Source organism: Nuphar pumila, chromosome 3 (genome assembly GCF_984573655.1).
Source record: "Nuphar pumila chromosome 3, dmNupPumi1.hap1.1, whole genome shotgun sequence".
NCBI classification, from domain to species: domain Eukaryota; kingdom Viridiplantae; phylum Streptophyta; class Magnoliopsida; order Nymphaeales; family Nymphaeaceae; genus Nuphar; species Nuphar pumila.
In genome coordinates this window covers 110,797,489-110,810,167 of record NC_143251.1, presented here as the reverse complement: position 1 = coordinate 110,810,167, position 12,679 = coordinate 110,797,489, and the positions used below count along the sequence as shown (strand labels likewise).

General features: G+C 40.6%; 1 protein-coding gene and 1 pseudogene across 2 annotated transcripts; one reads left to right on the top strand and one right to left on the bottom strand.

Annotated features, from left to right (window-relative positions):
* The first annotated feature begins 369 nt into the window (after positions 1–369).
* On the top strand, positions 370–6,542 carry LOC149843289 (putative glycosyltransferase STELLO1). Of its 2 annotated transcripts, XM_089999701.1 has the most exons (4): positions 806–1,069; positions 1,152–2,339; positions 5,628–5,754; positions 5,842–6,542. In XM_089999701.1, exons 1-4 carry the CDS (start codon positions 948–950, stop codon positions 6,316–6,318), a joined length of 1,914 nt encoding a protein of 637 aa, XP_089855827.1. In that variant the 5' UTR covers positions 806–947; the 3' UTR covers positions 6,319–6,542. The 2 variants fall into 2 exon arrangements, with proteins under 2 accessions (XP_089855826.1, XP_089855827.1); XM_089999700.1 differs by having other exon boundaries at positions 370–2,339.
* A 5,183-nt stretch (positions 6,543–11,725) lies between these two features.
* On the bottom strand, positions 11,726–12,202 carry LOC149843288 (omega-3 fatty acid desaturase, chloroplastic pseudogene; annotated as a pseudogene).
* Positions 12,203–12,679: the final 477 nt, after the last annotated feature.

The following is a 12,679-nucleotide window of genomic DNA, read 5'->3' as shown; positions in this document are numbered from 1 at the left end:
ACTTGAAGTTGACAGGACATCACTAGTTCAAAACTCACAGGGGGCATCCTTTCCCACAAAGTTGAAGCTGGGTGTTATCTCTGGTGGACAGTGGGGGAACTCAAAGGTTTTACCAACTAGTAGCCAACCAATGTGCGATGGAGATCGATCGATGATAGGGGGATTTTCCCTTGGCCTAAAAAAAAAATAAAACTATACCACATTTTCTTGAAAAACAGAATTTCAAAAATATCATGAGATTTTATATCAGCTATCTTTTGTCAAGAATGATATTTTTGAGTGTATCCAAGTATCAAGGCAGACAAACCATGGAAGCACCGCCGACTCTGATAGCACACTGCAGTAGAGCCAAACTGTTTGAGTGACATTGCGTAAGCCTGACGAAGTCCACCACCAAAAGGTAAAGAAGAAGGCGAAGAGCTCTCGCCTGCGACTCATGTTGATGCAGGAGACACTGCAATAAAGAGACACCAGAGAGAGAGAGAGAGAGAGAGAGAGAGAGAGAGAGAGAGAGAGATCAGAATAATAGTATGCCATAGAAGAAAATGAAGCCAAGAAACCACTGAAGAGAGAGAAAGAGCATCGTCCCCATCAAAGATGTTTATCCAAGACAGATCAACACCGCCAGCACCCAACCGCGCAAAACCCCAACTGAAAACCCTAAGAATCCCTCCTCTTCCGAAGCATCACGATGATGAAGAAGGGGGAAACCTCCAATCCTGGCTCACCCACAACCTCCTCATCAAGATCCTCGCTCTCTCATTCGCCGTCGCCACCGTCGCCATCCTCCTCTTCCTTTTCCGCGCCGGAGATACTGCTGCCCTCCTCTGCTTCGAGTCCGCCTCCCGCCGCGAAATAGAGTCGAAGATCCCCTACCCTCAGGTGCAATTCAGCGCCATCCCCTCCATCGTCGACCGGTCCAAGTTCTCCTCCTTCCGAGCGGAGCGATGGATAGTCGTCTCCGTCTCCTCGCCCCCGACCGATGCCCTCCGTGCGCTCGCGAGGATCAAAGGATGGCAACTCCTCGCGATCGGCAACGCGGACACGCCGATCGATTGGCAATTGAAAGGTACCATCTTGCTCTCTCTCGACGATCAGGGTAAATTAGGGTTCCGAATCATCAATCACCTGCCCTATAATTCATACGTTAGGAAGAATGTTGGTTACCTCTTCGCCATCCAGCACGGCGCGAAGAAGATCTACGATGCCGACGATAGGGTGGAAATCATCGGTGGAGATCTTGGAAAGCATTTCGATCTTGAATTGGTCGGAGAAGAGGCACGGAGGGAGACCATGTTTCAGTATGTTCATGCGGTGGTCCAGAAAAAGAACAGTAGCAATGTGGATAGCCCGGTTGTGAATCCCTACATACATTTCGGACAGAGATCGGTCTGGCCGCGGGGATTGCCCCTCGAGAATGTGGGCGATCTTGGCCATGAAGAGTTCTATACTGAGGTCTACGGTGGGAGGCAATTCATACAGCAGGGAGTGTCCAACGGATTGCCCGATGTTGATTCAGTGTTCTACTTCACGAGGAAATCCGTGCTTGAGACATTCGATATCAGATTCGATGACAAGGCTCCTCGGGTTGCTCTGCCACAGGGGTTAATGGCGCCCATGAATTCCTTTAATACGCTGTTCCATGGACCGGCTTTTTGGGGCCTGATGCTTCCAGTTTCGATCAGTTCAATGGCTTCGGATGTGATGAGGGGATACTGGGCACAGAGGATCCTGTGGGAGATGGGGGGTTCCCTTGCAGTTTATCCTCCAACTGTTCATAGGGTCGACCGGGCTGAGTCGTACCCATTTGCTGAGGAGAAGGATTTGCATGTCAATGTAGGTAGATTGGTCAAGTTCTTGGTTGCTTGGAGGTCGAGCAAGCGAACTCTGTTTGAGAAGATACTGCACTTGAGCTATTCAATGGCAGAAGAAGGATTCTGGACCGAGCAGGATGTTAAATTCACTGCTGCTTGGCTACTGGACCTGTTGGCAGTTGGGTATGTTCAGCCAAGATTGATGACGCTTGAACTAGATAGGGGACAGACAGTTATAGGTCATGGTGATCCTAAGGAATTCATCCCTCTTAAGCTTCCATCTATGCATCTTGGGGTTGAAGAAGCTGGTTCTGTGAACTATGAGATCGGAAACCTCATTCAGTGGCGAAAGAACTTTGGTAATGTTGTGCTCATCATGTACTGCGATGGAAGTAGCGTGAACCATACTGCTTTAGAATGGAGAATGCTTTATGGAAGGATATTCAAGCGGGTGGTCATTCTCTCGGAGCAGAGCAACCCAGAACGTGGAGTTGAATATGGTGGCAAATCATGGGAAGTATATAAGTAAGTTTCTCGTGCTCTTGAAATTAATCCTTTAGATGGCATGTTTTTCATAAACTAGCATACTGCTGCTAATTTAAGCTTTCAGATGCAACTTCGGCTTAAATCATTTGTATGTCTTTGTTTGCTTTTATTTTATTCATAGAGCTCTTCATTTACCTTTTCATAGTAGATAAAGAAACTGACTGTATAAGATTTGGTAAGACTCTTGAAATCATGCACGTTATGCACTTGAAATGTTGAACATATCAGCATCTCGAAATAGGATTTCATGATTCATGACTAAGTTATATGGCAGTATACTCATGATGCTTGATCTCATGTGGGTTTATTCCATTCACAACTTATCGTTCAAGTTAACATTTACTTTGTACTTTCTGCCTTTTTCCATTTCGCCCATGATTTCATCTGTGAAATCCATCAAAAGGAGCGAATATTTAGGCTAAGTACCATGATGATGCTGAGTTGGAATTCATTACCATCTCCCAACTGTTTCTTGTGCCATCTAGATTATAACTAATGTTATGAACCGCCCAGACAAAGAAATTTCTAGTATTCCATTGACTAGACAAAGGAAATTTAAATAAGTTTCTAGCATTTTAGTGACTTTTAATCTTACACACTACATCTCTACTTCAAAACAGCCTTCTACATGCTTAATCATTGTGTCCCTCCTCTAGTTTTCTAAGGTTTTAAGCCTTGACATGTCTGCTAATATGATAGACAATGTGCATTATTGAACAATGGCCTTCTATTCATTCGGTGACATATTGATAGAATGATGGACACAGATTTCTCCTTCAAAATATGATAATTTTCCTTACCTTAATTTTATTGATGGATGTTATTCTTATTATCATCACTATTATCCTTGTTACTATTCTGGAAAGTCATACAAAATTATACTTAACTTCGTTGGAGATTAAGTTATTGTGAATGCTGTCTCCTTTAATGACAATTCACAAATAACAGTGTTAATTAGAATCCAAAATTTGAACACATTGCATTTTGGAACTTCACTGCTTTCTAAGTTTTTGTTTGTTTCAATATGGCCAATCTTATTTCCTTCCAGCTTTTTTATTTGCCTGACAGTAATGTGAGTCTTGGACGATCCTTCTTAAAATGAAACCTTCAAGAAAATGTCATGATAATTTTCTGACGTTATGTTTCATTAGATTCTTTTGGAGAAATACCAAAAACATGTAACTTCCAATAAAACCTAGTTTTTGAAAAAGAAAAAGACTTGATCTGAAATCCTTCTTTCTTTGATGAATTATTTGTCTTTTGTTTGATTTATTTTATATCACAGTTGATGTCATTCACTTAACCGATTTAAGGCCTTTATATGATTTAAGTTATGGACTTATGACTGTGAGTCCTATAAAACTATTTACTTTTGAAATTGGATGCATATAGTGGATTCACTTCAATGTAATTTTATTTTGTATGGAAACAACCTTGGATCATGATCTGATATTTTGAAAAATTTTAATTTTGCTTTTCTTTCCTTTTTTATTTTATGTTTATAGCATGTAATCTTAAAGAAATCAATGTGATCCCTATTTTTCTCATTTTTCTTGATCAATTTTTATCATGACTTTTCCTTTTTGCTCTGTTTCCTCTTTCTTCTGCATCAGTTTCTGATAGTCTTGTTGTCATGTTGTTTGTTTTGGTCATCTTGGTCATCCTTATAGGGGAAGTGGTTGTGACTTGTGATGTGATCCCTTTCCCTTTGTATGTTTGATATATTTGCAAATAGTTGCACACAAATGACGCCACTTTATTGATTCTATAATTGGCAGTTAAGACTCTTAAAAAGTTTACAAGTTATTAAAATATACTTATGCCTAATCGGCATGAAAAACATGAGTTTTCATGATGAAAAGAGAACATGTATATTCTTTATGATTTTTTTGCCCACTAGTACTTACCAGTGCATAATTGCTGGTGAACTTTGTCAACTAGATATCGACATGACATTGACACACTTGGTATGACATGAGAGTTTTGTAAAACAATTGAATAATGCAGTTGTGCTCATCTTTTCTTTTGCAGAAATGTCTTTTTCTTGTTGATGCATCATTAGAAAAATAAATGGGTCCACTAGATGCCAAGGACAATAAACACACAGACCCACATCATGTGTAGATGCGCACACACATCCTGACACATGCATACCCTCTATTTGTATAACCACGGTTGCTGCAAGTAAGACAACAGTCTGAGAAGTTGACATATCCTGGAAGTTGAGGGTTAGTGCTAGGCATTTTGTATGTGGTCATGGCTTTATGGTTCAGAACAGGATCATAGCCTTTTAATGGGTCACAGCTGAAGTTGCTGAATTTATGTTGTATTGTCCTTACTCCTTAGTCAAGAGACTAAGGACTCTATGGAGTCTTTAGATGAGAACATGGTTACTACTCAAAATTTACTGCTTTCTTGTCATGCTTCTTGTGCTTCAGACATATTATTATAAACCCTTCTACCAAATATGCTGTAAAGTTCTCTACTTCAACACTTTGGTGCTCAAAAGGAAATGATATGTTATTAGAACACTCCAATTTGAAGTGTATGATTGATTTCATCTTCTTAGTGTTAGTCGTGTGGAAAAATGTTCTTTTGTTTGTTTGCGTACTTTTGGCCATAAAATTAGGGTACATTTTTATTACTATCACTGTAAGAGTTGATTCTAAACCTTTTTGTCCTTCATCTGGAATGAAATGTACTTGAACTTATCGTTATCTACTTAAGAGAGGAATTTGTTGATTTCAAGTGGTCAACTCAATATCTGATTGGCCTAAGAAGTGACAAGTGAAGGTTTTATTGAACTAAAACCATTTCATTGATCCAGACATACGCATGGGACCATGTTCTTGTATGCCACACGTGGGAGGTCAATTAGATGAGTTCCATATGTGCAACTCTTTATAGGTCCCAAATGTTTGTGTTCTTTATTAATCAGGGACGTTTGAGTTTTGCTCCCTTTTTTTATCTGTCAACCTCACATAATTTGTCGAGTCTCTCTGTCCCCTTAGCGCTGTATCTTTTGTTGTGTTAATTCTTTTTTATGGTATAATGAAAGATTTGCCTTTTCATGTAAGGATCCTTGATTGGTTCTGTTTCCATCCATGGAATTTATTGATAATGGAATTAACTTTTGAAGCACAATACAGTGCTTTTGATAAATGAGTCGGTAACTATTTGGAGTTGATACCTTTATTAGTGCAATTGATCCAACATTGCTTTTCCAGTATGATGTTCTGGTGGATGATCATGTGCTGAATGTTGCAGGTTTCTGCCCAAGATATTCGACAGATTCACAAATGCTGAAGGATTTTTGTTTCTTTATGATGAAACGGTTCTGAACTACTGGAACCTGCTTCAGGCAGACAAGGATAAGCTATGGATTACTGACAAGGTAATTTCTTCAGGGTTGCAGATCGCTGATAACTAGTTTGCCTCCATAGAAAGTCTACATAGTAACAATCCATGTCTATTCTATCAGGTTCCTGAGTCCTGGATTACAGTGTCTACAAATTCCAACGACTCAGCTTGGTATTTTAGGGAAGGTGCAGGCATCCTGAAAAATATCACGAACACTCTTCCTGTCCACTTTCAAATCAGTTACAAGGAAAGTGTGGGCGATGAAGGGCTTGTGGTCTGCAGCTCGAATATATTCTATATTCCTCGACGTTTTGTGGGTGATTTTGTTGATCTTGTGGGTCATGTTGGAGATCTGAAGCTACATCAGAAACTTGCAGTGCCAATGTTTTTCTTAGCGATGGATTCGCCAGGGAATTTCGACTCTGAGGCCCTTAAAAATATGATTTACAGAACTGGCAGTGCGGCATCTGATACTTTGAGTTTTTATTCGGCACAGGTAGCTGCTCTGCATCCATGGAAGGTGTCCAGTGATTCCGAGTTCATGAAGCTCATTAAAGCCATGTCCTCAGGTGATCCACTTTTACAGGAGCTGTTGTGACACACTTCTTGGTGAAGAACATCTATTAGGAACACACTTCTTGGTGAAGAACATCTATTAGGAAGAGTGCTGGTGGGGAATTGAGATAGTGAGTTTGGTTAGGGAATTCTTTTGTAGATGTATCGATTATTTTAAGATCGTCGTTGACCTGTTGTATGCTTTAAGCTAATGGTATATGAAGGAGAATATGTCTCTATTCACCAGAAATGATGTCATTATCAAAATTGAGTATTTGAAGAACTCCACGCTGGGTCCTTGTATGCTATCTCATAATTTTTTTTTGAAAGGCAAGCTGGGGTTAGGCGGACCCCTACCAGAACAACAGCCGCACCATGTGGCAGAGGGATTCGATCCTGGGCCTTCATCTTGTCACAGGACCCCGCTTACCACATGGGATGCCACCTGGGTGGTATGCTATCTCATAGTTAATACAAGAAAAAATCTCTCTCATAATTGAATCTCACATCGTGTTCAAGTCTGGCTTATAAACCTCCAAACAGAGAGTCGACCTATTGGGTTGAGAAAGCAAACCGCTGTACCAGAGGAAGTAGCTGAGTTTTCTCAGGATGAAAGTGGAAAAAACTTTCATAGGTAAAATCTTCTCATCTGTGAAAATTGTGTGAACAAGAAACTTCTTTACCTGAGAAGGAATGACCCACTTGCTCAGATGAGAAAGCATTTCATAAGTTTGCAAACATGCCTTATTGAAAGCCGTTTAATAAAGTCATCCCGTTGGATATCTTGCTTTTTCTGCTTGGGTTTCGCCGGCCGCCCTACTAGCGCGCATCTTGCTTTCTAACAAGCAGTTTTAGGGAGAAAGGGATTATAAAACTTTTTTGTGCATTTTGGGGTAAAAAAAATTCAATATAGACGATAGCTGCCAAAGAAAGTACAGTAGACATTTTTGCTGTATTATTTACCTTCCGGCTCTCTTTTATTCTTTTGTCACTAAGGCAGGCTCTCCAACGGTCTCTGTGATCTATTACTCAATCAGTGAAGGAAAAGCCCACTACCAACTTATTAACCAAACAACAAAATCCCTCACAACATAAGGCCAAGAAGTCATCGGTAGATCCGGATCCGGGGAGCGCCGGAGCGAAGTCCTCCCTCTCTCAGGCTGAATCTACATCGCTATGGGCACCTGCTACCGGTTCGAACGCGTAACCTCACATTAAGTAAATCAAATCCGACGATAGATCCAGTTATCTTATAGATGAGGGAGTTCATGTGAAGTGCAATGTGACTACTTCAACACATTATCTTTATTCATGCAACTACAAATACCAAATTTAGTGTATATGTTCGCCATCTACAAAATGAGTAGATAATAACCCGTGGAATTCATTCATACTAAAGCACTATCTTATGACAATTTACTGCTATATGGAGGACCGTTTATAGTTGGCTTACCGTGTGTGTACAGGAGTCATCTGACCCATTTAGCATACCCAATCTCGAACCTACCTCTGTTTCATATCGTTCATGTTTGGGTCTACTTCTAGATCTGATGTGATAAATGGATCTAATTAAAACAAGTAAATTAATCTAATATATCATACAATTTTTAGGTAATACAACTCACGAATTACCACAACCATGGATCAAGGTCCTTAATGGCCGCCCAGTTGGATCTGGATCTTCTGGATTTAACATTATAGTTAAGGGTCCATGGGGTTCTCACACTACACTCCTGTTAGAACGCGGGCTCAATAAAGTTCCCGGTGTAAGCGGTTCATGGTGTTAGAATGCGGGTATTATTGGATCTTATAAAATTATGGGTTGCAACGTCTACACTTGAGAGAAATGGGAACAACCTACTAAATGGGCACCTGAAACAGGCTATTGGATGTCCCATAATATTTTAAAAAAAAATTCTGACCGTACAGATGTGATATATATGTTTGTTTTTATAAGTACCACTTCTTGTAGGATTTGATTCCGATGCATGGATAGGTTTTTTTCAGGTTTAAAAAATCAGCAACCTACAATTTTCATAAGTTTTTTGAGGCTCCAAATACTTTTTTTTTTATTCACAAAAAATGTATGATCTAAGTATCGATTTCTATTAAATCAAGCATGCTAAACACATTTATGAGATTGAAATTTCGAAAAAAAACACCCAAATCCAATAGCATGTTTCCATTTCTACACACAAAGTGGATAAGAGTCGTTACCATGATTTAGATCCTATTAGTTTATTTGATCTGATTTAGCATACAGTCATTTTGAGCTCTAATTGGAGTCAGATTTTATTAGTTTTTTTTTTGGGGGGGGGGGGGGGGGGTCAATATGAAGACAGAAAACACATCAATTTAGGTTGTCAATTTTAGAAAAGGCTTACTGAGCCTGGATACGAGCAACTGGGTTTTAGACTCCACACTGCGATCTTGTTGTTTTCGTGGGCTATGGCTGGTCAACGTGCCCAACGAACTCAACAGAGGGTGTTCAAACTTGATGGGCTCGTTCTAGTCGAGCTCGAGCTCATGGCAAAATGGCAGCCAAATTCTATTGATCAATTGAGAACTTTTATGTTAATCGTGTTCTTATCGGCAAACGGAAATAAATAAATTAAGAAATAAAAATAGTATATGAAAAAATGAATAAAAAAAAGACGTAGAAAAAGATAAAATAAGCATTTTTCCTCTCATAAACAAAAGAAAACGTGCTTACAAATAAAAACCCGTAAATGTTGCAATAAAATAGTGATATTTGAGAAGAAAAATGTATTAATGTATTGATCATTTAAAAAACGGCTGAAAACATGGTGTTTTTGAAATAATTGTTAAAATCTCACAATATTCGTCACACTGACCCGTTAAATGCCTCGGGTCTCAAATCCCAGGTGTATAGATCACAGGATTCAGATGCACACACTTTTGGTCCTTGAAGGAGTGGGCTGGGTCATCCCATGATCCAATCTTCGATCTGAGATCTGGAGTATTCAAAGGACGAGAGAGAGAGAGAGATTACATCCTCAGCGCCTTGCTCGTGTCCGGGTCTATCGCCAAACATCCCACGGATCTGGACCTCGCAGGAGGCAGAGAGGAACTCCAGGATGGCCTTTGCCCGACGACGGAGCCCGGGGCAGCTCCGGTACCTTTGCCACCCTGTCCTTTTACCTTCTTGCCTCACCACCGATAAGGGTGGGCAACCGGCCCGGCGGCCCGATGGGCCAAGCCGATGGTTTGGGTCATGATTTTAGGCTTGGCTCGTTAGGTACACGGCCGAAATCCGGTCTTTTATATAAGTGGGCCAGGCCTGGCCCAACAGTCTCTACCGGGCAAGCCCGATGGGCCTAAGTTATTTATTAATTTTTTTAATAATATATTTTTTTTATAAATTAACTATAGCATTTAATTTATTTTTTGTTAATTTTAAAAATGATAACTATTACGAGTTATTAATTTTATGTTTTTTCATTTAATTCATTTTTTTGGTACTCTAAGAATTAATATATTAATTTTATTAAAAAATAACTCACAAATGAGTTTGGACCGAGCTGAACCAGATCGGACCCACTTTACATTGGCCCATTGGGCTAATGGTTCGGGCCACCGGCTTCTAGCCCGTTAAGAACCAGGCCAAAATCTAGCCCGTTAGTAAAACGGCCCAGTCTGCCCGGTGCATTAGCGGGGCGGGGCGGTTCGGCCCGATGCCCACCCCCTAACCACCGACTCACACCGAGCGAACTCCCCAGAGTGGGTGACGCACGACGACGAGCTGGATTGCACCGATTCAACGCCCGTGGCTTCAGCATGCGTTTCACTGTCCACCACTTTCTTTCTAGGCTGCATAGCACGACCCCAACCTCGTTGGCTCGACGCCCTCCGCTTCGACCGACCTAGCCCTTCTCACCGCCTGCTGCAGGCTCGAAATATCCACGTAAATGATCGACGGAAAACCGATTAGATCGTGCAGAAAAAAAGGGAGGAATTGTTTCCAAAATGAACTCCGTCATCATGCAGACATAAATATCAAATTGTCAAAAGAGGTATTCGTATAATTTGTGATTCTTATAGTAATTAGATCGATTAAATTATTCTAGACGTGATGAGATTCTATTTTCGGGACAGAAAGACAGAATTGGATCACCTCCGAATATTTTGGTTATGTGATTGCAAAAAATTTCATATTTTTGAAATTTTATATATAAAATTAAGTCCGTTAAGTTTGCAGAAATCAAAATCACCTTCGAATATTTTGGATCTTATAATTTCTTGAAATTTCGTTGCCAAATATATTATTCCAATCAATGAAAGAAGCGACGCAATCACCTTATTAACTATCAAATTTTAGGTTTCCCTACATCATTTCTCGTTTTTTGAGAAAATATTGAATTTCACGAATTTAAATGATGATCCGTAGTTTTCTCAAAATCTCAATATTCCACTGATTTATACTACACTAATTTAATATCCTTTCTCTAAAAAACAAAACAAAAGAATATTCCATCAGATTTCTGCAAAAATGATCACCCGAATAGCGGTCGACATTTTGAAACGAAGAAATCCATTTGCTTCCACTAATCACCTCCAATTTTGGTGTCTTTGCTTCCTCCAAAATTGAGAATCAGAATCCGTGTAGAAACAAGTAAATTCTGGAAATTAAAGGTTCAATAAAAAATTAGATCATCATCAAGCTGCACACCTCATCACCTTTTTACTTAAAACGAATCCTGAATAACCTCCAAAGGACTAGACGTACGTACACACATAATTTTGTCCAGATCTTTTAACTTTTTCTTAAAAACTTGTTTTCAGAAATATATTGTGAAAATTATAAATTTCTGAATCAAACTGGTTTGATAGTCGGGGGTTCCAGGGCAGCGCCCCCGAAAAAAAAAATTGAGATAATAAAAACTGGCTACAATTATTAATAAAAATCTATTTCATATGGACAAATCAGACTATTTGCTGCAGTCAGGGCTGAGCTGGGCTAAAAAAAATGGATAAAAATCCATTTCGTATGGAATCAGGGCTGGGATAAGATTGGGCTTTTACAAAAAAAAAAAAAAATTAACTGTTTCAGGAGGCAGGACTGGGCTCCGCCTATGGTCATCTGCACAATTAAGGCAAGCTCTTAGTGATAGATGAAAAGGGAATTGGGTTGTGATCAGTGTTGTGAGAGGCATACGCCTCAATACCTGAAGCGTATGCCTCAGAGGCGAAGCACACGCTCAAGGTATTGAGGCGTTGCGGTGAAGCGTTTCAGGCTTGAAACGCACGCTTCACTCATGTGAAGCGCACGCCTCAAGTTGAAACGCGCCTCGCTTCTAAGGCGTACGCATCAGGTTGGTGCTAGTTATTTGATGATCATTCTACTATTTATCGAAAAAAAAAACAGAGAAAAGGGAGGGATGGGGGTGTATCACAAAGAAAGAAAGAAAAGAAAGAGAAGAAATGTGGGTTTACCAGTCATGGCCAAGAACAAAGAGAGCCCAGAACAAGGTGCCCTGAGCAGCCCAATAGAGGGGCCAGACCAGCCAATTGTTGAGGTATGCTGCAGCTGCCACCAAACCGAAGACAGCGACGACGTAGCTCATAGACCTCCATGGATCCTTCAACCAGCAGTGCTTGGGAATGGCAGCACGGATCTCGCCAAACGTGAACGGTGGAGGCGCGGCGGGGTTGAAAGAGGAGGCTTTCTCCCCTTCAGGAACAGAAGAAACTTTCAGAGGAGCACTCACCTTCAATCCCCAATCTCTGCATTTAGGGGAGACGCCATTTGAAAAAATAGAGGCTTCTTTCCCCTTCAAATGGAACCCCAACTTGTGGAGGGCACCACCATAGGCTAATGGCTTCCTGAATGGTGCATTGATTCTACTGTACAGAGCAACTTTAGGAAGGGGCCTCAACCCACATTCTGATAGCACCAAGGAAGCCATTTTTGTAGCTTTTACTTCTTAGGCGTTCAATGGTAGGGATGAAATCCAGATGGTGGTGGATGAGAGAGAAAGAGAAGGATGATGGTTGCTCTCTCTCTCTCTCTCTCTCTCTCTCTCTCTCTCTCTGACACACACACATATAAGTGTACGAAAGAGTTTTTCTGCCTTGGAATAGATACATTATCACGAATGATATGCAGCAAAAGGGAATTCGTTTCGTTTTCCCCTCTTGTAAAGAAAGCAAGTGTTGTCTTTGCAACCCTGGCTCTGGATGATCTTATAGTTGTAGGGCTGGCGTGCGATGGGAGAAAACACTGCTTTAAGTTTAAAACACACGAGACTTTTGACCCTCATGGATCACCATCCTGCAATTTTACACGAGATTCGCATGCCCCTGACCGTCGGAATCAATCAATGGGCCACCATTGCAAGACTTGTCTGTAGCTTGACAGGACCCGACTCACTTGCGAGTCTTGG

Excerpts from the sequence above, each read along its gene's own strand:
- LOC149843289 (XM_089999700.1), top strand. The coding sequence starts at position 598 with ATGTTTATCCAAGACAGATCAACACCGCCAGCACCCAACCGCGCAAAA. Across the intron at positions 2,340-5,627 it reads AAATCATGGGAAGTATATAA|GTTTCTGCCCAAGATATTCG; the intron begins GTAAGTTTCTCG and ends TGAATGTTGCAG. Across the intron at positions 5,755-5,841 it reads AGCTATGGATTACTGACAAG|GTTCCTGAGTCCTGGATTAC; the intron begins GTAATTTCTTCA and ends CTATTCTATCAG.